Source organism: Aythya fuligula, chromosome 7 (assembly GCF_009819795.1).
Source record: "Aythya fuligula isolate bAytFul2 chromosome 7, bAytFul2.pri, whole genome shotgun sequence".
Classification (NCBI taxonomy): Eukaryota; Metazoa; Chordata; class Aves; order Anseriformes; family Anatidae; genus Aythya; species Aythya fuligula.
Genome location: NC_045565.1, coordinates 29,204,648 through 29,226,774, shown reverse-complemented (window position 1 = coordinate 29,226,774; position 22,127 = coordinate 29,204,648). Strand labels below are relative to the sequence as shown.

The following is a 22,127-nucleotide window of genomic DNA, read 5'->3' as shown; positions in this document are numbered from 1 at the left end:
AAGAGCCCAAAGTGACCTGGTGTGAATTAGGACTTAATGCTGCTCTGAGTATACCACTGGACTAGGGATGCCTGAGGTCTCTTCCACCTGGAGCATTTCTGGGATTCTTCAGATTAATAGCCAGAAACATCACCTCTCCTCCAGGAGCTGCGGTTTTGGGGGTGTAATGGCTCAGTAGCCCATGCTTCTGTGTGGAGTTTTCAGCTGGTGCCATCCCTCTCCCCATCCATACATGTGCACATTGACAAGCATGAGCTTTGGGACAGCATGACCCAGATGCTGAATCTGGAATAAATCCGTGATACTCATATCACAAAGCAGCTGCCTTCAGGGTGTGTGAGGAGGATCCTTGCCTGCAGGGAATAGTCAAGGGCTACGTGAGCTGTGCTTAACCATTTCATCAGAGTTCTCTGTTTGCGTTCTGTCTGGCCAAAGCTGCTTGTACTTGTGGCCAGGAGCTGCTTGTGTGTGGCTTCTGCAATGGATCTCCAGGCAGACTTCCTCCCTCTGGGCTAGCAGACTTTTGGAATAGGCCAGTCTCCTCGTAGCATCCTGTCTGTCAATGGTGAAGCTCAAATCAAGATTTCATTAATGTGGAGCAAATTGTTCTGTTGGAATAAAGTTCAGGCTGCAAAAGACCAGAGCTGCTTTGGATCTGACCCAAGACTTTTACAAAGCAGCTTCAATCTATGTGTATGGTTTTTATTTATTTATTTATTTTGTATACACTATACAAGATTTCAGAACAAGATGTTCTTCTAACCCTATTAAAAAAAAAAAAAAAAGGCCAAGAGAAAATGTGTGATGCAGTAGTGGGAGGCATTCAGATGCTGCCAAAGTGGTGTGATGTAACTTGACACGGTGCCAAAGTTTCAATTGTAAACTGAATGCAGGTGAATGCTGATCAAAATGAGCCCACGGAATATCAAACTGCTGCATCTGTAGCTTGGTTTGAGGCCGCATGTAGAAATACAGGTGAGGGAGCCGGATTCTGTCTGGTGATATATGAGTATTCTTATCTCCATGTTTAAGTCCTAAAATAAACACAACCCATGGATATGCAATGTTATTCTCTCTAAACAAGCTTAAAAAAAAAAAAGCACAAACAAAAAACCCACACCTTACTACTTATGCTTAGCTTTTGATGAGTAGACAGCTTGGGAAAATGTTTGCTTTATTTTTTACACGCTATCATCTTACAGACTTGATGCGTGTAAAACGCTGATAAGAGGACTGGCTTGGTGGCTGAGAGCAGAGCAGTGGATGTTGTTTATCTTGACTTTACTAAGGCTTTTGACACGGTCTCCCATAACATCGTCACAGGAGTAGGCGGGGAGGTGAGATGAAACTGTCTGAACTGCCGTGCTTCGTGGCACAAAGTCTAGCTGGGGGCCACTGCTAGAGGTGTGCCCAGGGGTCGATACTGGCACTAATACTATTCAACATCTTCGTTAAAACCTAGCTGATGGGGAGCATCCTTGGTAGTTTTGCAGATGAAACTTGAGAAGTGTTCGATACACCAGATGGTTGTGCTGATGTTTGGAGGGACTTCAGCAGGCTGGAGAAATGAGCCAAAGGTTTCTGAAGTTCAGTAAAGAATTTCAGGGTCCTGCCTTGGAGAGGAATAACTGCACCAGTACTTGTGGTGGGCTGACCTGATGGGAGGCAGCTTTGTAAGGAAATATTCACAGGTCCTGGTGGAGGACCATGGTACTCCTCCTCAGAGGACCATGTGCTGGACCTGGTTCAGCCAAGGACCAAGAAGGATCCCCCAAGAGGGATTGGAGCATCTGGCACAGGAGGAGAGGCTGAGAGAGCTGGGACTGTTCAGTCTGGGGAAGAGAAGGCTCAGGGGGTCTTGTCACTGTGTATAAACACCTGATGGGGGGTAAAGGAGGCAGAGACAGATGTTTCTTAGTGGTATCTAGGGAAAGGACAAGAGGCAATGCTTTTCCACAGAGGCGCAATCTGTCTTGGTCAAGAGAGTTTTAGCTTCCTTGAGCAGGGTCTGTGTTTCCCAGCTGCCTGAGCGAACGTCTGTCCCATCACGCTGGATCTACTTTTGGCACGCTCAGGTACCTGTGAACTTGTGGCCCTTAAGCTGTTCTACAGACGAGAATCTCCAGTCCAATCTTGGGAGTGTACCTTCAGGGCTAGAAAAGAGGCTTTTCTGTTCAAATGGATTTATTGCCGCTGGTTTCCTCGAAGCACCACTAAATGTGTCATGCACAAAGGTGGTTTCATCAGCAGTTCTGCTTGGCGGGAGGGAAGAGGCTCTCTGTTTTGCTTATTTAGGTTCAGCATGAAGTCTCTCCTGGCAGGTCAGTTGCTTCCCATGCGCTCCCAAGCTGCCCTTCCTTCGCTGTGAGCTGAAGGTGAGCTCCCACCCCTGGCCAGCTGTGGTCAGGGTGGGCAAAGCCCCGGGCCGGGATGCTCTCCAACCCAGCCATGCATGGTGTTCACCATTTGATCCTCTCTGGCTGCCCTCTATTTTTAGAGGTTTGGAAGTGTCACTGGGACGTTCCTCATCAGAGGATCTGGCACACCAGGTCTCCTACACGTCCTGGAGTTCATCTGGGCAGAAGGGATTTCTAGTGGAAATGCACATCTGTTACTCCTTAAATGTGACCACTGTCAAGGTTTCCATCCCTCCAGCAAAGCAGTTCTTTGCCAATGGCCCAGTAAACTCTGCTTTTGGAGGAGGAGAGGGAAAGGGAGTAAGTCTTCAGGATAACAGAGTCTTTTTTTCTTTTCTTTTTTTTCCTTTTTTTTTTTTTTTTTTTTAGTTGAAGGGATGAAGTTTGTTTTAAATTACAGCATATTGAGTCAGTCTCTTTGACACCCACAGCTGTGCTGGCAGAGAGCTGCAGGAGGATTTGTCCGGGCAGGGTGCTGTGTGCCTGGTGGGGCTGTGGGAAGGATGCACCTTGCAAGGTGCTCGGCTCACGGTGGCTCCCGGCTTTGCTTTGCGTCACCAGCAGGAGCATTCCTGGCAGGGGGCGGGCGTCCACCCAGCAAAACAAATGACATTGTTTTGACACGGTGCAAAACCGCTCCCTCCACCTTCCCCTGCACCGCTGCTGCCCGTATCTCGGCGTGAAATCCTGAGGGGAAGCTGCAGGCTGAGTCATCTGGCGCTGCGCGCGCTGACAGCACAGACAACGGGCTGGAGCGCCGCGGAGGCTGGGAGGAGAAACCCAGGAGATCTTGGCCAGAGGTGGTGGTGGGTTCCCCCACCTCCTTTCCTGTCCTCGGGCTTGGTTGTGGACCCAGACCTCCGGGTCTGAGCTGTGAGGTGATCAAAAGGAGTCGGTTCAAGAAAACCACTGACGAGGCATCAAACTGCCAGGGTAAACTTGTGTTTTCCTTGCAAAACCTCGTGTGTGAGCTCAAGGCAGAGATGGAAGCGTGCAAAAAGGCTTGCACAGGGAAGGTCTTTGAAGATTTGTGCTGCTCACAGGAGCAGCCAAGATAAGAGGCTGCAATCTCCCTGCTCCAGCTGCAGTCTGCAGCCAGGTAGCTTTGGTGGAGCTCGTGCATGGGTGTGTGAGAGGGAGCTGGGGCTGCTCAGGAGCTGGGCAGCAGTGGGAAGCCTCCCTACACTCCCTCCCAGCCCCTTTCCTCCTGGAAAATGAAGCCAAAACAGGGAGTATTTTGGGTGTCCCCTTCCTCTGGCAGCTGGTCCCCTGGTAATGAGCCATGCTGCCTGGGGATGCCATTTCCCCAGGGCAGGCAGCTCCCCCTGCACTCCTGCATTGATTTGTGGTGGGAGCTGCATGCCCAGCCTCTTATCTCTTTCCAGGCTCTCCCTGGAAAAGCTGCTTTTCTGCAGAAGGGCTGCGTGCAAGCTTCCTCCTTCCTGCAAGGGGCTGTGGTCCCTGTGGCTGCTGTGCCGCGGGAGGGGAGGGATTGCTCCCTTCCTTTCGGTATATCCCACCCACGCTGGGAGAATAGGGAGTTCGCTGCTGAAACAAATGGGCAGGAAATGGGCAGTGAATAAAGGAAAGGGCTCCTCCACATGCTGTGAGTGTGACCAGTGGTGTGAGCCTGCCTTTTAGAAAGGGCCTTGATAGCTGGATATGACCCAAAGCTCCAAGCAGTACATCTGCACCGTGCCTTGTGGCTGGGCACAATCGGTCTGTGCACTCACAGGGGAAGCAAAGCGCCTCTGCCGTGGGCTGCTGGGCCTTGGGAGGGTTGTACACAGCCGGTGTTGGGCGGTGTAGCCTTGCAGGAAAAACCTGGGAAGCCTGAGGCTGTCCCTAGCACGGCAGCACGCTGTGGGGTGAGAGAACAACTCCATCAGCTGCTACCTCAGCAGCATTTTACACCATGCCAAGACCCCTTGAGGGGGTTTTGCTCTATTGAGTTTGCTCTGCTGAGTGGCCAGAGGGCAGACCCAGGCCCTGCTGGCTGTTAGGAAGGTGTGCTGGTGCTGCTGGAGCTGCAGTGGAGCTGCTTCGCCGTGGAGCACCGGCTGTCACCATGGGCACGCGGGCCCAGAGGTCTCCCCTGTTCCTGCAACCTTCTGGACCCCCGGGGTTTTGGTCTGGGATTTGAGGCCAGGGGATTTCTGTTTGTTTGTTCAAGGCTGTTTTATTCGTTTATTCCTAATCACATGCAGTTCTCATTGTTGCTCAGCCTGTGGCTTTCAGCTATCTTGAAATGAAAAGAAAATACATGTTTGTCTTCCAGCACCTTGGGAGCCAAGGGAAGCCTTAGGCAGAGCCAAGACGTAACGTGGCAGTGCAAACACTGATGTGCAATGTTCCCCCAGATCCGTGATTAAGAGCCGATGATTTTCCCAGGGTTACCAGGAGGACACAAGCCTTCAGGACCCGGTCCTCTGGCTGCCACAACACTAAACCTGTTCCTATGGAGATGAGCTGATTGCTATCGGGTTTTGTGCTGATTTCAGGCCTTTTACTTCTAACGCTCTCAAATCTGCTCTGCTACGTATTTCCCTTCTACGCACAGCCAAAACCAGACCGAGCAGCTTTCGGGGGACAACACGAGCAGCAGCCCTTTTCCCCAAGGGCTCTTCCAACCCAAACGCCGCCTGGTAGGAGGCCCGAGCAGCTCCCGCGGCTCCTCCGAGGGGCTGAGCTGGGCCTGCCGCCCCGCCGTTCTTTCTCACAGTATTTTTAGTGGAGGAATGCACCTCCTGACCCGCCGCCGGGAGCCTCTGCCGTGCGGGGAAGTGGGTCCCAGGCATGCTCCAGCTGCGACGTTCCAAGCAGCGACTATTTCGGGAGCATCTGGGTGTTTCCAGGTCCCCCGGGTACGCTCTGCATTTGCCTTCTCGCCTTTGTTGATGCTGCTTGGACAGTAAGGAGGACCTGGAAACTCGCCACGATTTATGATCTATTTTTTATTAGGTAAGCAGCAGACAAAATGCATCCTGGCTTAGCGACCCGTATCGGGGAAGGGGTGCCTGTCTGTGTGGGAAGCATGCAGGGAGGGCTATCAGCCAATTTTTCGTTTTTATTTTTTCCTGGTTGGTGCTCTCTGGCCACACATAATGTAGTGAGTGAAAAGAAAAGAGTATTTTTGTGCTGTTCTTGGGGCCGCGAGCAGGCCGGTTGCAACAATGCGGTGTTTTGTGAAGGTGCCTGCTGATCATCCGCCTGTTGTAAGTGGTACGGGGCCAGAGGACTTCGCAGGTGACTTCCAAGTGTAAAAGCTGTGCTGGGTGGGACAGCAGCATGGGCTGCTTCAGCTCCTCTTCAGCTCCTGGAGCTTTGCTGGGTGGCTGCAGCAGTGTCCCAGGCTCCCACTGCCCTTTTTGAGGGCATCGTGAAAAGTGTTTTTTCAGCGTAGCTCTGACCCAAAGTGCTTCTGGAAGCCAGATGTGTCAGCTCAGCAAGACATCCTGTCTAAATATTTTCAAACAGAAGTTTAGGGTTGCTTTATGACTCTTGGTTTTGGAACTGTCTGTTTTTCAAAGCCAGTTTTTGGTCTTGTGGCTCTCTCCCTGCAACGAGGCCGGGTCCTGGTCTAACTTTCACCGGTTGGACTGGGAGCTTCTCATACCGAGCTGGGCTGCAGGGCACAGAGGCTGGAGCACACCACGTAGGTCGTGGGCAGCACTGGAAGGTGTCTGAGGACTTGACAGCTGTTTCCTGATAAATGTCAGCACGGGGCAAACCCTTCTCAGAAACTGCTGGGTCTCACCATGGGAGCATGTGCTTGGTGGAGCTGTTGTTGGCAGCAGGAGAAGGGAAGGAAAGTGGGCAAATTCAGACATAGTGGGGTTTTTCCTTCTGTAGTAGGAAAATAGTGGGCCAGGTTTGCTCAAAAGTTCCAACAAATTCATGGACTAATGCAGGAGAACCATAAGTACAGTCTGTCAGTGCAGTTAACCAGAAATTATAAGGGCTGTTCTTACACTTCAAGTGAGTGGAAGGCTTTTTTGGCTGGTTTCTTTTCCATTTATTTTTTTTTTCCCAGAAAATGCTGATCTGTTAGGAGTTTGCTGTTTTGTTTGTTTGTGTTTAATTTTATTTTTTTCTCAGTAAAGATATACCAAAGTTATTTTTTGTTAAAGTTCCTGAGGTCCTGGCTGGAATTTCTGGTCATAAACAGCCTCCGTGACAACGGCACTACCTGGGAAACCCACGTCCTTGGGTCTGAGCCTTGCAAATCACCCCGTGTCAGGCTCCTAGCCAAGGAACAGTAGTATCATATATACATAGATGTGTACAGACATACGTATGTAGGGGAACAACTTAAATGGGATAAAATGGGAGCCAGCTGCTCCAGAGGAACTGGTGTTTGGGGCACACAGGACTTGCCTGCAGTTCTGCCTAGCCTGACCTCAGTTTTGTCTCCTCCTGTCCCAGAGGAGAGCCCTATCAGCCTGGTGGAGTCACCGGCTATTGAAAGGTGGTGGATTCAGTCTTTCTTTTTCCTAGAAATAAACAAAATCCCAGTGCTTAGTCTTCCCATTGAAAGTGGAATGGTTTGTGGTTTCCCGTTTCAATGAAACATAGCTTGCACTTTGTTTCAATTTCATCTTGAGCTCTTTTTTTTGTGGTATTTTGGGATCCCCAGAGCTGAACATCTGGGTCTCCATGACACGAATTGGGAAATATCTACACTGTTTGTTCACTCCTGCATAAAACTGAAGTTTCTGTTTAAGAGGTCATCCTTCTTCTCTGTGCTTAAAGTAAAACTTTATTGGTAAGCTTCAGTGGGGGCTGTGTGGATCTTTTACAAAAGAAGGTACGGCTCAGGTAGATATCTGCGGTGGCTGTACAGCAGTAACAAGATTATTGCGTACTCTATATTTAAAATCCTGTGAATGGCAGTGATTATTGGGTTTGGTGTGGCACCTGATGTTACCATTGCATTAGCCATGATACGTGATATGCGGTCCAGTGAGGGCAGTGGGATTAGATGTCACCTATCCAGGCTGCAGCCCATTGCTGGGAAATGAAGCCATCAGATTTCTCTGAACACCTTTGAGGTGTTGGTCTGAAGCTGTCTTCTTGCCCAGTTACCTTTGGTCCATGGTGGCTGCTTGTGTCTGGTGCCACTGATACCTCCCAAAGCAGGTTTTGAAGTGGTACATGTGCATCCACAGCAAAGAAGCCTTTTGCCAGTCTGCCAGTACCTCCTGAAACGTGGCCTCCCTGGTGTGTACCTTCGTGTGATGAGTCCTCTTTCAACAGCAGCTGCGTTTGCACAAAGATTGCTTTGTTTCCCTCACAATTGCCAGGAGCTTGTGAAATGGGGGCCCTATGAGACCTGTGGGGAGAAGTGACAACTTCCCTTCCTGTGAAATTATGGTTAGATCCACAAGTCTGAAGCAGATGGGATCCAACACAGTTTGAACTAAGTCCACCAGGAACATTTGAATGCTGAGACAATTTTCAGTAAATACTTTGCGTTATGACATCCTGTGAGCTTCCTCAGAGGGTTTCTGGAAGCCTGGTTAAGCGTGCCAAACCTCCAGAATATACATATATTTATTTATTTTTAGCACTCTTGACAGATAAGCAACCCCAGGGACTTAACCATGGCGACATCCAGCTGGGAGCGGGGCGGTCCTGAGGGACCATCTCTGTGCAGCGATGCTGGGGCTTGTTCCCCTGGCCCAGCTCACCTCATCTCACCTGCACCCAGTGAGACAACCCGAGCCCTGTACCCTCTGAGGGCTGTAGACTTGTTTTAATCATCTGTCACTCTCTGGATATGAGCCATTGAGGAAAAGAGTCTCTACAGTAGGGTAAAAGTTTAGAGAAAATGGGCATTAAAGCCCTCAGGTGGGAAACAGGTGAGGGGCAGGAATGGCCCTGGTGTAACATCAGCTTTGGCTTCACTGCAGAACCGCAAATCTTTTGGCTTTGGGTCTCACTGCAGCTGGCTGCCTTTGGCTCTTGCTCTTCCAGAAGTGTTAAGGCCTGGTGGAAGGGGATGAACGTGGAGCTTGCAGAGGGGAACAGAACAAGTGAGACAGGTTTCAGCTGAGCTTTTGCTGTCGTAAGCTTGTGTTCATTTGAACCCCCATTCAAAACCGCTCGTGGCATAGCACATATATCAAAGCAGCAGAAATTTAGCAATGGTTGTTTGTGACTGGAAACCACCTAGTTTTGCATTCGGTTTCATCTCTGGCTAGCATCACGCCTCTCCAGCTGGAGCAGCACTCCTGACCTGGCAGGCTGCTCACCGCCAAAGCAAACATCAGTGCTCGTGGACCCCAGATGCCTTTGAAGCCTTTGCTTCAAAAAAACACCACCCTCTGAACTATGATGAGGGATGATAAACTGTGCCACATACAGATCCAGTCCTCTAAGAAATGTCTTATCTCTGAGGGATTTTCAGAACCCCTCTCTTGTTTGGAAATGATGAAAGCAAGACAGCTGTTAATGAGGTGAAAAGAAAAATGGGAGCAGGAGGCATCTAGTTCTTCATGGTGGTGTCTTCCTCAGCTTTTCAGCAGTTGCAAGGCGTTTCTGTAAAAATGTTTTGAAATGCAGGTGTTCATGAAGCTGCATTTCTGACAGGCTGGGGAGCAATGGGAAAGCTAAAAGAAACTTTTTTTGGCAGTAGATCAGCTTTCTTAGCATAGTGTACTTGCCCAATCCGTATCCTTTTAAATTGTAATGACTTCCTCAGGCACCATAAACACTCTGGCCCTTGTCACTTCTCCTTTTGAAGTCTGTTTTTCATAACGCAGCCTTTTCTGAAGTGCTCCTGCTGTCAGTCAGCTAACTAGTCCAAAACACTCCCGGTCTTCAAAATCGCTTAATTCTTTTTCAATTACAGATAACAGCTCTCCTGTTGCTTGCTGCTGACTCATGCGAGAGAGGTAGCATGCCTTGGGTACACCTGCAAGTCCCAGCTGCCACCTAAATAGGGCAGAGAAATCAGAGCAAGATAGCCAAGGCATGGGCACAGTGATGTGTGCTGAGAGGAAAAATTGCCTCAGTGAAGCCAGCATCTGAGCGTTAACCAGTGCTGGGTGTGTATCCTTGGTGAGGCTTAGAAAACCAGCCCCATCACTGAAGCTTTCGGTTTGGGCCTAAGGTTGCCTGTGGTGAAGGGTGAATAAGGAAAAATGTCCACTTCTGAAAAATATTTAATTGCACAACATCCTTTCTCATGTTAGTGGGACCTGAAGTGTTTTAGGAAGTGTTTAGAATTACCTGAAGAATTTAAGAAGTGTTGCAAAATACAGGTCTATAGTTTGGTCCCAAACTAGCAGAGAGGCAGAGCTAAAGGACAAATTCAAATCCCTTCAGACAGAGGAGGGATTTGAACCTGGCCTGCCTCCTTGGCTGTAATGGTAAGAGGGCAGCTGCCCTGTCTTGGTGGGTCCAACCTCCACCCAACTCCTGCCTCTCTCTTCTTTTTCTCCTAAAAATGGGAAGTGTTTTCGTAGTCATTTGTCTTTGCATTCCTTCACCTGCCTCTCTGCTGCTTAGAAAGCCTGGACAAGCAGGTAGCAATAAAATAAATGAAGCTTCAACAAACCACAACAGGAACAATCCTCGTATTTTCCCTAACCCAAGAAGATTTAAAGGCTCTGTGGCTTTGTGTTCCCTGGCTGCCTCAGCTTTGCCTTTGGGGCTGGAAATTGATGGAAGGAGAGAGAGGCAACAGGTTGAGTGAATTTGCAGTGGCAGCCTGTGTGGGAAAGGGCTGGTGCAGCTGCGAGGGCTTGGACAGCCTTTGTGAGACAGCAACAGCAGACAGCAAATGAGAAAATCCCTCCCTAAGCAGTATCCCAAATGCTCCCTGGACAAGTGAGCAAAGCAATGTGGTGAGGGGGAGATCTGGATCACACAGCCCAGGGCTCTTCTCCTCACTGCTGCTCCTTTCTCTGGACCATCAGCACATTGAATGGCCACTGGTTTTCCGTACCTTCTCTGCAAAACTGGGGCTCTGCTGCTTTAGTTGCAGCTCACTCACCAGTGGTTTTGAGGATGTGTTTCTCTTTATGACTGTGAGCATTAGAAAACTATCTCAAGGGCAGTTCCTGCTTGCGAGATGCTAATCATGTCCTTGACTGAATTGGTTCCAGCGCCGGAGGCCGAGCAGTGTGCTGGCCAGGCTGCGCCTCACAGTAGAATAAGAGACTTCCTTCAAGTTATTACTTTCATTAAAAGCTATTAATGCATTATTGCCAACATTTAACTGTGTTATGTTCACCTTTGGGATGGAAAACACAGCTTGGAGCAAGGGCAGCACGGATGGGTCTTGGCCAAAGCGCTGCTCCCTGCTCGCGCTGCTCCCTTTGGTCCCGTGTGACCCCTCAAGTGCTCCCCAAATATCCCAGGTGGGCAGGGGAAGTTCCTGAGGATCACATAACTTCTTATTGGCAATAATGCTAAGAAAAGAGAAATGCCAGACTGGGTAAATTATAGCCCAGCTACAGGGATCTCTCAGAGGTCTGTTACAAGGGATATTAAGGAGTCAAACACGAGCGCAGAGAAGTTCCAAGGAAGCTGAATTTGCTGGAAGGGCCTGATCTTGTCTATCAGCAGTTTCTTGTCATGGATTTTCTGCTGAAATGGTAAATGAAAATAACAATCTAACTCTTAAATCCATGATAGGATTAGCAATACCTTCGGCATATTTATGTAATGGGTTTCGGAGATTTAATTCAGCGTATTGTTCCCACTCTGGATAACTGGCTCTCGTTCATGTAAACAAAGTGCAAGACAGACAAAGTAAGAAAATCTTTTTTATCCGGTAAATGGTTGTTTTTCTGGTTTGAGAGCTGTCTTTCATTTCCCATGCCTCACAGTCAGAATAAAAAAGGAAAAGTTTTTGAGTTTTCTTGGGAAGTAAAAAGGCCACTCTTTGTCCTTGTGCTCTGCCACCTCAGCCCCCTGGGCTCCTGTGGGGCCCTGCTGGGGAAGAAGGCAGAGGTGCAGTAGGGCTACCTTGTCCTGAGCTCCTCACCCCTCTGAGTGTCTGGGTGAGTTTGACCTGGGTGGTGGTTGATGAGAAGCTCAACACGAGCCAGCAGTGAGTGCTTGCAGCCCAGAAAGCCAGCCGTACTGTGGGCTGCACCCAAAAGCAGCGTGGCCAGCAGGGTGAGGGAGGTGATCGTCCCCCTCTGCTCTGCTCTTGTGAGACCCCACCTGGAGTCCTGTGTTCAGCTCGGGGGCCCCCAGCACAAGAAGGGCATGGACCTGTTGGAGCAAGCCCAGAGGAGGGCCACAAAATGATCAAGGGGCTGGAGCACCTCCCCTGCAAAGACAAGCCACGGGAGCTGGGGTTGTTCAGCCTGGAGCAGAGAAGGCTCTGGAGAGACCTTAATAGCTGTTGGTAGGGTAGAGGGGTTGATTCTGGGCTTCTTTGATCCCTTCTCCATGGATCTGACCATCACAGCACATGGGGCCTGCATCCATGGGGAGACAGCAGGAGCTCACGTTGCAGCTCCTCGTGCAGCAGCGCCCAGCTCCGGCAGTCACTGTGGTGCTGACATCCTGACCCGTGCTGGCTGGCACGTTACTGGGTCACTCACCCCAGTATGCTCCTGGCTTGTTGTGGGAAGTACTGTGTCACCATTTTGCCCCGAGGCATTGATAGTCACCTGTATTTTAGCAGGGCACGTTTCTTTCTCAGGGTGAAGGAGAGCTGTGTTGGACGAGTAACGTGTGTGCAGCCATTGCGTAAATCGGGAGGCTTGGGAGAGGCTTCTGAGGCTCCCTGTGGGTGACACTTGTTTTCCCCAAGGCAGCTGACACTTGTTTTTGTGAGCATTGGACGGGTAGGCCCTACTAAGAAAACACATTTGGCAATTTCTTGGGCAATATATGAATTAACAGCACAGATGTCAAATGGTCACAAAAACTTGAACTTCATTTGAAAACCTGGTGAGTGGTGAAAACGATGTTTGGGGTTTGAAGCAGAGCAGAGCCCCTGTTTCTAGAGCATCACTGCAGCATTAGGACAACATTGGTGTTTCCCTGCAGGGCTCACGTGTCTTGAAATGGCTCATGTGGTGCCCAGCTGCTTCGGTAATCCACAGCTAACAGGAGACGTGTGCTCCTGGGGTGCAGCTCTTCCACCCCAAATTCAGCGACAAGTCAGGTCCAAGGTGGGGGAGATGAATACAGATGGCATCCAGCCCTGTCCTCGGGACACCTTCTGCAGGCGGGTGGGAGCTGTGGCCTCCCATGCTCAGATGTTGGGGCCCTGCTGGGAGAGGCTTGCTGAGCTCTGGTGACTCAGGGCAGGAGGAAGTACCGCTTGGTCATTCCTAAGCACTTCCACACCTATTGACCCTAAACTAAAGTTTAGTAAACATCAGCTTGCTGTTGTTAGCAAAGGGGTGAGCTTGGGTGATGTCTGTAGATTTTTATTATTTATTTATTTTTAATTATCTTCATTTTGGAGTGTTTTGCCTGCTGGTGATTATGCAGTGGGATTCCAGAAAAAGTCTCTGATATGCACATTGCTGCATCCCCACTGCTCAGTGCCTCGGGGACACGCTCCCGCCCCATATTTAGGCTCCATGATTCCCCTGAAGAGGATGGATAAGGACGGTATGAAATGTTTGGAAAAGGGATTGAGCAAGATTGTTAAGAAAGAAACACAGCAATCAATGATGATGTTGCTGTAGCCTCCACCAGCCTACCCTGATATATTTCAGGATACTCTTAAAACCTGTTTTTCCCCTGTTTTTGCAATAGTCTTGTTCAATCATTCAGCAACTCCTCTGCAGAAGCAGAGGCTCAGCCCAGGCCATGAAGGCTGCCGGCACAGCTCGAAGAGTCCTTGCTGCAGAGGAAACAGCAGGGAAAGACTGGGGACGCCAGGGCTCTGTGTCTGTCTTTCTTTCTGACCCCAGAGCTCTTGCTTTTGCTTTCTCAAACATAATTCTCTTCCCCTTCTGTTATGTTTCTATTGTTTGTTGGAGGAATGATGCCATTAAATCAACAGAGAGTGGTGGGAAAATGCTTTGATACGAGAGTATGTGTATGTGTGTGTGCATGTCCTCCATTAAAAAACAAACACACACAAACCCTCTGCATATCTGGCAGCTTCCTTTATTTTGTGTCTTGCCTGCGAGAGAGAAATCCATCTCCAAATACTTTTGGCAGTTAACCTCCTTCATTTGTATTGATGTGGTACAAAGCGCGGGGTGTTGTTCCAGGGCTGTCGTTCACCATCATTGTGATAGCTAATCTCTCGAGGGCCTTGCATTTTCCCATTTGCTGCTTTGGGAGTGTGGTATCCCAGGCTTCCTTTTTGTATGGGAAAGAGGGATCCTGTGGCCAGGGCTCTGGGAGGCATTCGGACAGCAGTGTGCCTGCTGTTCTGTAAGGCATGGATGGGGATGTGATTTCCTCTGGATATAGCCATGCAGAGTGGTGGATAAGAATGATGCAAGGTCTGCTGCGGTATTTTGACAGCAATCATTTTCCCTGTCTGAGGAATTCCTTCAAGACCTTCCCTCCCATGAGCTAGAGCAGCCCAACCTGGCTCTGTTCCTTCTTCAAGAGGAAGTCTGCTTTTGGGAATCAGTTTCTGGCTGCAGTAGAGAAACGTTTTCCCCCAGCAGTGCCCAGGCCCTCAGCTGAGGTGCAGGAGCACACATTGCCACTTCCATGGAGCAAACATTGCACCAAGGGAGAAAAGAACGTGTTTGGGATGAGTGAGTGACTGTGAGATGCTCATTGCACTGGATTTGAGCAATGTCGAATTGTATCTTGTAGTTGAGATCTTTGTGTGTTTTTATTTTTATGTTTTTTTCCTTGAAAATCTTTCCCTTTGGTTGCATGCCTCTAAGTAGCCCTTTCCTGGATAGAGCTATGCATTACATTAGATAGCAAACAATGGATGTCCTTTTTGAGTTACAGGTCAGGTGGTAACCAATTCCCCACAATAAAGTAGCTGCACTGAGTCTGGGTCTTCTAAAGATCGAGAGAGGGAAAAGAGAGCAAAACTTCACAAGAAAGGAAAAAAAGAACCCTAAATCTTAGCAGAAGTAGCAGGGAGAAACCACAGGAGAAAGGACTGTGGGAAGAGAAGGGAGTCAGTGATGGCAGCTTTAGAGGAAGTTATGTCTCTGTGTAACGCCAGTGTAGGAGGCTATGGGGCTTGGCAGCAAATTTCTGATTTGTAGAAATTGTTGAGATTGTTTTCCTCCGTGTTGGGAAGGGAGCCTGCTACAGCCTGCTCTTGGGGATATTTATCTTAGAAAGAGGACCTTCTTTAACATCCTGCCCTGCCTGACTTAGTCCATATTTTTTCAGTTGATGTCCATGCCAATTATATTTAATCTCAACTTACCCTCTTGGCCACTGTGCTGATCTTTCCTTATTTGCTTCCCTGATGTTTCCTAGCTCTGTCCTGCCCCAGCAAGTTACCATGTTAGGCCAGTGATACATGACCTGGTATGCTGAGGGTGCAACACTTCTCATGGTGACAGTCCAAACAACCCCACATCCCATCATGGTTTTGTGCTAATGCTACTCGCATTGTTAAGCACCTGAGCACAGCTGTGCAGTCCATAGCCTGGTAATACATCAGGGACTTCCTGAGGCTGATGGGCACCCTGCTAATAGGGCATGTTACACAGGGAGGAGACTGGCTTCTTTCAGATGTCAGCCAACCAATTTGTTTGCCAGTGTGAGACCTCCAGTGAGTCACCAATTGGTCTGTCATGGAAAGACTGAGACACTTTGCAAAGAAAGATGTCACTGTATAGCCCCTGAATTTTCATTCATCTACCCTATATTGCATGTAATAAAGCAATATGGCACTAAAATATGAGATTGCTTAGTAAAGCTCCTTATGACACAGTAATTTTCATGTTTTGCTTCTCTTCTCTCTTCCTTCTTTTTTTCTTAATTTTTCTTGGATGCTGTTTCTCATCTCCCAGCAGAGTGAAGAGAAGCCTGTTGTTTGCTCAGCAAACTGAAAAGCTTTGTGTGCGTTTTCTGCTGCTGTTTTGTTAAAGTTCAGGGTTCCTAGGTTAGAGCTGCTGCTTCTCAATGCGAGGCTTGTTCCAACTTCCAGAGCAGCCCACGCAGAGCTGGTTGGGTTCATCTGTGCAGTTCACAGCCCACAACCCACCAGACACATTGTTTGCCTCTCTCCTTCCATGATTCATACTTTGCGACAAAGACAAGCCTAATGGTCCCGACTGGAGTGTGAAGCCAGGCGGTGCTGGATTTTAGGTGCATCAATAGAAGCAGTCTGGGTTTTTTTATTTCTTTCTTCCTTGTGAGCACTCATTATGTCTGAAAATCAGACAGCTTTGTGACTGGTCATAATAGTCTGACACAGCAGGCTTAATAGAGAAAATGTGGTAGGAGTTCACTAATTTTACAGTTTTCCTATTTAAGAGAAGAGGCTCGCCTCAGTTTTTTTTTTTTTTTACTTTTTTTTTTTTTTTTTAATCTAGCAGTGATTGTTTAATGAGAAAGTTCGCTGTTTACTGGAAGCCTGGTGTTGTTTTTTTCCTTCTTCTTCTCCTTTGATAAACACAGCACTTCACATTTTGCTGTGGGGAGACTTCTTTTTTTTCTACAAATATTTATGAAATACTCTTTTGTGTAAAATGGAGGAGTTTCATCTGGCCAACGCTGGGTTGAGGAGCTTTTTTTTCTTCATTATTTATTTATTTATTTTATTTTCCTGTGAAAAGCTAGAGGCAGAAAGGCTGGCCAGTCACTGCAGGTGCCAGCATGGGCAGTGGAGCCTGCTTAGTGACGATGAAAACCGAGCTGGCACCCTTGAACCCGTGCTTGTCTGCCTTCTGCTCATCAGCCTGGTGAACTTTGGTGCGCTGGAGCCACACCAGCTCCTGTCACACGTCCTCTGAGTGTGCCACGGCAGAGGGGTAACCACTACAGGAGGGCCAAGGCATCATGGTGGCCTTGTCTTTGCTGCTCCTCTACGAGGCGCTGAGTCCAGCCACATGGGGAGGGCCAGCTGGCCTGAGGAAGGGTCTGCTCTGCTGTTTTGGAAGGCAGCCCCACGCGGGGGTCATCCAGCCTCTACAGCTGTCACTGTCACCACATCTGCCTTTCCTCAGGGCCATGAGAGAAGCCTGCTGGCTGTCATCGGGGGCGACGTCAGCCTGAGCGAGGCCCCCGAGGAGGCTGAGGAGTGCTGTGGCTCGGCTGACAGCACTCGCTGTTCAGCCCTCTGAATGCTGCCTCTGTGCCTGCCAGGCCCCTCCATGCACTCCTCAGCTGCCCTATTGATGGGGGATGAGGAACCAGAGCAAAAAAAAAAAAAAAAAAAAAAAAGTGAAAATCATTGCTCTCTGTGGGCCGCTGTGTTGTGGGGTACCCCCTCAATCTTCAGGGTGCATGTTGTGTGCCCACAGACACTCATAGCATGTGGGGAGCCTGAAATGGGGTGTGGAGCTGGGAATCTCCTTAACATGCTAAGGTTCAGGGAAGGGTGTGCTGGGACACAGGGAAGCCAGGTTGTATTGGGGACCTGCTGGAGGAGAAGCCCATATCCGTGGGCAAATCACTCTCATTGCTGCATGCCCGAGTTTCCTGGTGGTAAAGGGTACTCCTTATCATCCTCTCATCTCGGGAGAGGAAAGAGTTCATCATTTAGTATGTCTCTTCTTACAGTCCTTTGTCCATTGGCTGGGGCCCCTCTACCTTGATAAAATAAATAATTGAATTTAGATTAAAAGGTCTAATATAATCCTGCCCAGTGGTTACTAAAACACTTGAATGAAAGTTCATTCTGAGTCTGTCTTTCCATTTCCTCATAAGGCCAAGACATGAAGTAATTAGATGTAGACATAGGTTGTTATTGTAGCAAAATGACAAAGATCAGTGGTTATTGGAAGGAATGGCTTTTATAATCTAGTTTTATGGTCATTTACCTTTCAGTGACCTTGGTGTCAGGCAAAATTGGCAGCTCCGTTGCGAGGAATGTGCTTCCTCAATGGAAGCTTTGCAAGCTGCTGCATTTTTGGCTCTAGCTTCACATGAACTAGGACAGATACTGCTGCAATGCAAGGGACTTTGTCTGCAAAGAAAGGCCATAGAAGAGAGCCAAAAGAAGCCCTTTTCAGCGCTCTCTGACTGCCACTGAATTGACGTCGAAACAGATCAGTTGTGTTTCAAGTAATTCTTTGCTTATTGCTGCAACCGAATTTCGAACCTTCATACAGAGAGCATCTTCTGTGGTCAGAGGGCTGCCCAGGAGTTTCTGTAAAAAGGGTTTCACTGTCTTGGAGTAAAAGAAGGGAGAACATCCCTCACCTTCCATTTAAGATCATGTAGGAGGAGGTGGTGGTTCTGGTTGTAGCCCCCACTCTGCAAGTCTTCCTACACCAGCAAAGATGTGAGATTTGTGTGTATTTTAAAATATTGTACTTTTGGTGACAGTCATCACTGAAATCAGTCAAATTCCGTGCATTGACTGCTCTCTTCATCTCATACTGAGAAATCCTTATGGTTGTATTCAATGACTGATGCCTGTGGCCATGAAGAAGAGCATGATACATGTATGAGCTGTGTTTTGCTATCTAATGTACTCCATATTTTTGGCCAAAATTTGTAAGGAGATGGAGTATCCTGTCCTGGGGCTTGGAAGGACTGGCTTCAGTAGGGGTTTCCACAGTGACCGTGGCTAAATCTTTTAATTCTTCTGGGCATTGCTTTCTCTGTTCTTAGCCTTAGAGGTGATCTGTTTTTCATAAATAAGGTGGAATTTTTGACATGGAAATATTTATTTGAGGTAGTCCTTCTGATAGAGGTAGACAGGTAGAAGGATTACTAGAAGGGTCACATTGTACTTGGGGGTTACAATGAAGTGCTATGGGAGTTGAGAAGAGCAATACAGATGTGCAAGGAGGTTTCTCAAAGTCATCTTTGAGAATTGCACTGCCTTGTGACTCCGGCTTCTGTCTACTTCTGACATCTCATTCTGCTGCGCACAGCTTTTGATTTTGCAATTGTGTTCCTTGCATCTGTAGCTACTGCCATGCAGAGTCTGGCTTTATATGCTCTTAGTTCTAAACTGCTAAAATAAGGAGAGCAAAACAATGCAGCTCGGAGGGAGAGCCATTTGTTTCAGGCTGCTTTGGATAACCACCAACCTGGTTCTGCCATGAGTATGTTCAATATTTCATCACCACAGCATGACAGGTCTTTAGCTGAGGTCAAGCAGTGGTTTCCAGCATTCCAGATCCTGAGATGGTTTGACATACATGGGCTCTCAACTGTTTTTAATCCTATTGACCTGCTGTGACCTGCTGTGATTCTTGCTTGCAGAGAGGATCTTATAGAGCTCCTTCTTATTCATCCTTCTTCTTTCTCACATTCATCACTCTGATGAGTTTTAGCTTGTTCTTCTTCTGATATGAGAGAATGAATGGTCACATTCATTTCAATGGTGGTTTATTTTTGCAGGTATCAGGTTTGGATAGGGAATGTCCAGCTGAGATGAAAGAGAAACTTTTATAGAAGCAGATGGTTTATATGCTGCTTCTTGCTGAAGAAGAGCAAAATGAATCTCTCTTGAGTCCCTAAAGGCTGAATCCCTTGAAGTCTGACAGAGTCTTTCCACTGACCTCGGTGGCCCCAGGATCACATCCTAAATGAGTTGCTTTGAGTCACTGGAAGCCTGAATTCAGCTTTGGTGGGCTGGAAAATGTAACCTACTGTATGGGCTGTGTTATTCACAAGAGCCGGGTCCTGTGTGTATGCTAGCTGTGGATGCCTGGGAGAAGAATAAAGGCATTTTCTGCAGTCATGGGGGTGGAGGAGGGAATTATCCCCCCTTCCCTGCAAATGCAGTATCGTGACTGCTGCGCAGGCAGCTGGGGGAGCTGACCCACTTCTGAAGATTCAAATTAAGATTAAGTATTTTTTTGAGCTGTTTCTTTTGGTACACACAAATGTCCTGTTCCTAGGGCAAATGAATAGGAACATACGTTTAGGCCTGACTTCAGCCAGTACCAACCTCAGTTCAGGTTTTTGGAAGCACACCATTGTAATGGATGAGGGGGGTATATAAGACTGGGATTTGCCCCAGTGGAGTTTCCTTAAACTTAGGAGAAGCAGGCTCCTTGATGTTTGAGAGAAGCAGGTTACAAGCGTGTTTGACACAAAATGCTTACAGTTCATTGCTAAGTGACACTTATCAATGACATCTAATATTGTCGCCAAATGTTATCTGTTTCATTGTAGCTTATGAAAAATGCTATTTTTTCTTGAAATCATTTTTACTTTCTCTAGTTAGCGATGGGTTATATCTGGGCAAACAAGCAGCCAACAAAAGCATTCAAGTTAATGCATCGTGGTACAGGCATTTTTTATTTCATACTGGTCCTAAATAAGACCAGAAGAGAATTAATTGGATATAGAGGGTATAAAATGAAGTGTGAAGTGCTAGAATTTAGCAGTTTCATCCAGAGCTATTATCAGTTGATCTGGACTTGTGAGACTGTTTTAGAGTCAGGCTAGTGAAGGTTAATACAGTTTGAGAGCAGTAGCATGATTTTGAATTAATGGCTAACAACACAAAGCTTCACAGTGTAGAGTAATTTATGCTTTATTTTTCCCTCTTCTAACAAGTATTCACCTGAGGAAGGGTAAGCAGCGGGGTAAAGACAGGGCAGTAAGAAGGCGACAGCTTTTTCCTGAACAAATATTGGTGATGAGACTGGAGGTGGTAGCACTTAGGGTCAATGTGCTTCAGATGCTTTGCCCTGCAGAACTGAAACATTAACACTTTTCTAGTTCACTGCTGTGCACTGTGATTCACGTGGGAACATGAAGCAGGAAACTGCTGCAAGTAAAGGGAAGGGCATGTTGCCCCAGTTAAATAACCCACACATCACAGCCCCACGTTCCTTGATGGCGTGCGAAGGATCCGCAGCCTGGCAGTGCTAAACCCAAGCTTTTCAGCCTTCCATCACCTTCCCTGCAGGTCATTGGCATCAGGGAGCGATGGAGGGAAGTGAGCAGGGAGCCTCCCAGCCAGAGGAAGAGCCAATGTTGGTTTTTCCCTACTTTTCCCACACGCTGTCATTCTTGTGCTGCGCTTCCTCTCTCCACATAACACCCTGTTATTTCCTCTGCGGAGCAGGCTCCTGCCACCACTGCTAATTAGCCCATGATAAATTTCAGAGCAAACAAAAGCAAGCAATTAAACGCCTGTTGCTTTAGCATGAGCCCTGTCAGTGGCAGAGCTGAGCAGCAGCTCCTCAGAAGGAAAACAAACCTATTGCTGCGGGTGTGAAGGGATGGTATTGGTGCAGCAGGTTTTCCTGAAGGCTGGCTGGGATGCTGCTCAGCCTTGGGTTTATCTTCAGTTCCACATGGTACACACAGCACTGGTCAGCACCTAAGCAAGATGGCTTGAGAAGTTACTGAATCATGGATTTTCGATGTCCCTTTCTTTTTTTTTTCCTTTTCTTTTTTTCCTTTATTTTTTTGAGTGGAGATGAATATTTGGCACATAGCATGTGGATGGTTTCAAATTGTTATGGAGAAATAAGGAGCATGCCTGAAAATAGGAACCAAAAAGCAAGGTCTTTGATAGACTAATTGCAGTGATGTTTCAATTATGTTTGGGGATTCAAGTGGCAAGATCTTGCTAGCTGCTTTTGTATAGTCCCAGCCCTATTGCTCAAAATCCCTCTAGGCTTTTGTCATCTTGAGCAAAAGGTCCTGTAGAAGGAAGTGTAGGTGTTTACCTGGGATTTTAGTGGTTTATGAACAAGCTAATGGAATTTGGAGCTTTCTTTTAAAAAACAGAGGGAGGGTTCAAGCTGGAAAAATAAATATAAATTAATTCCTGAGCAGAAAAAATGGAGAAAAATGGAAAACAATCAGTGAAATGCCACCAAACTACTTTGCTAACAGTTGTCTCTGTTTCTGCCGTAGCTCTCGAGCAGCTGCTCAATGAACTGGAAGATTTTCTGAGGATCCTGGACAAGGAGAACTTGAGCAGCACCGCTCTTGTGAAGAAGAGCTTCCTCTCCGACCTGCTGCGGGTGTACACCAAGACCAGCGGTACGGGCAGGGAGAGCTGAAGGTGGGGTGGTGGGCTCACGTGGGAACCCCTATGGGGTCTTGAAGCACCATTTTCTTGGAGGTTGGCAGGGAGGGGAGACGAGAAAATTAAAAGGAGAAAATGAAACAGATTATTTTTTCAGTGACCTCTAATTGTTTATGTAAAATTACTCTAGTTATGTGTCCAGCTTTACAAGCAAAGGATTCCCAAGATTCCTGATCCTTTCTGTTTTCCTTATTAAACCTTAAGTTTATTTAATCCACTTTGTAAGATACACAGGATGTACTGTTTGCCTAAGTTAGTGTTTAAGTAGAAATTTTAACTTACGGAATTTCCTGGCTATACAGCATTTATTTTTTCTGCTTTTTATTATTGGTTTTCTTTCTTTTTTTTTTTTTTTCTGCACATTGCCTCAACAAACATGCTGTCCCCCACGTGCACTCAGCAAAGCCACTTCTTACATCTGTCTTTGTGAAAAAATGAGCAATGGGAAAGCAGAGGGTGGATAAAGGCTTCGCTTTTCCCTTTGGTTGCAGGTGGCGATGAAGAATATATTTACATGAACAAAGTGACTGTCAACAAACAGCAGGGTGACCAGGAGAAACAAGACAAAGGTAGGGAATTGAAGATTGCTGGGTGCCTCATACCTAACAGGGTGGTGA

The 22,127-nt window shown here is 47.6% G+C and overlaps 1 protein-coding gene across 3 annotated transcripts in view; it reads left to right on the top strand.

Annotated features, from left to right (window-relative positions):
• The window catches only part of AFAP1L2 (actin filament associated protein 1 like 2), a 61,481-nt gene that overhangs the window by 16,432 nt on the left and 22,922 nt on the right, over positions 1 to 22,127 (top strand). For all 3 annotated transcript variants that reach the window (XM_032191035.1, XM_032191034.1, XM_032191036.1), the window contains exons 2-3: positions 21,336 to 21,464; positions 22,002 to 22,079. In XM_032191035.1, the coding sequence (XP_032046926.1) occupies positions 21,336 to 21,464; positions 22,002 to 22,079 (207 nt within the window). The remainder of the gene's footprint in view (positions 1 to 21,335; positions 21,465 to 22,001; positions 22,080 to 22,127) is intronic.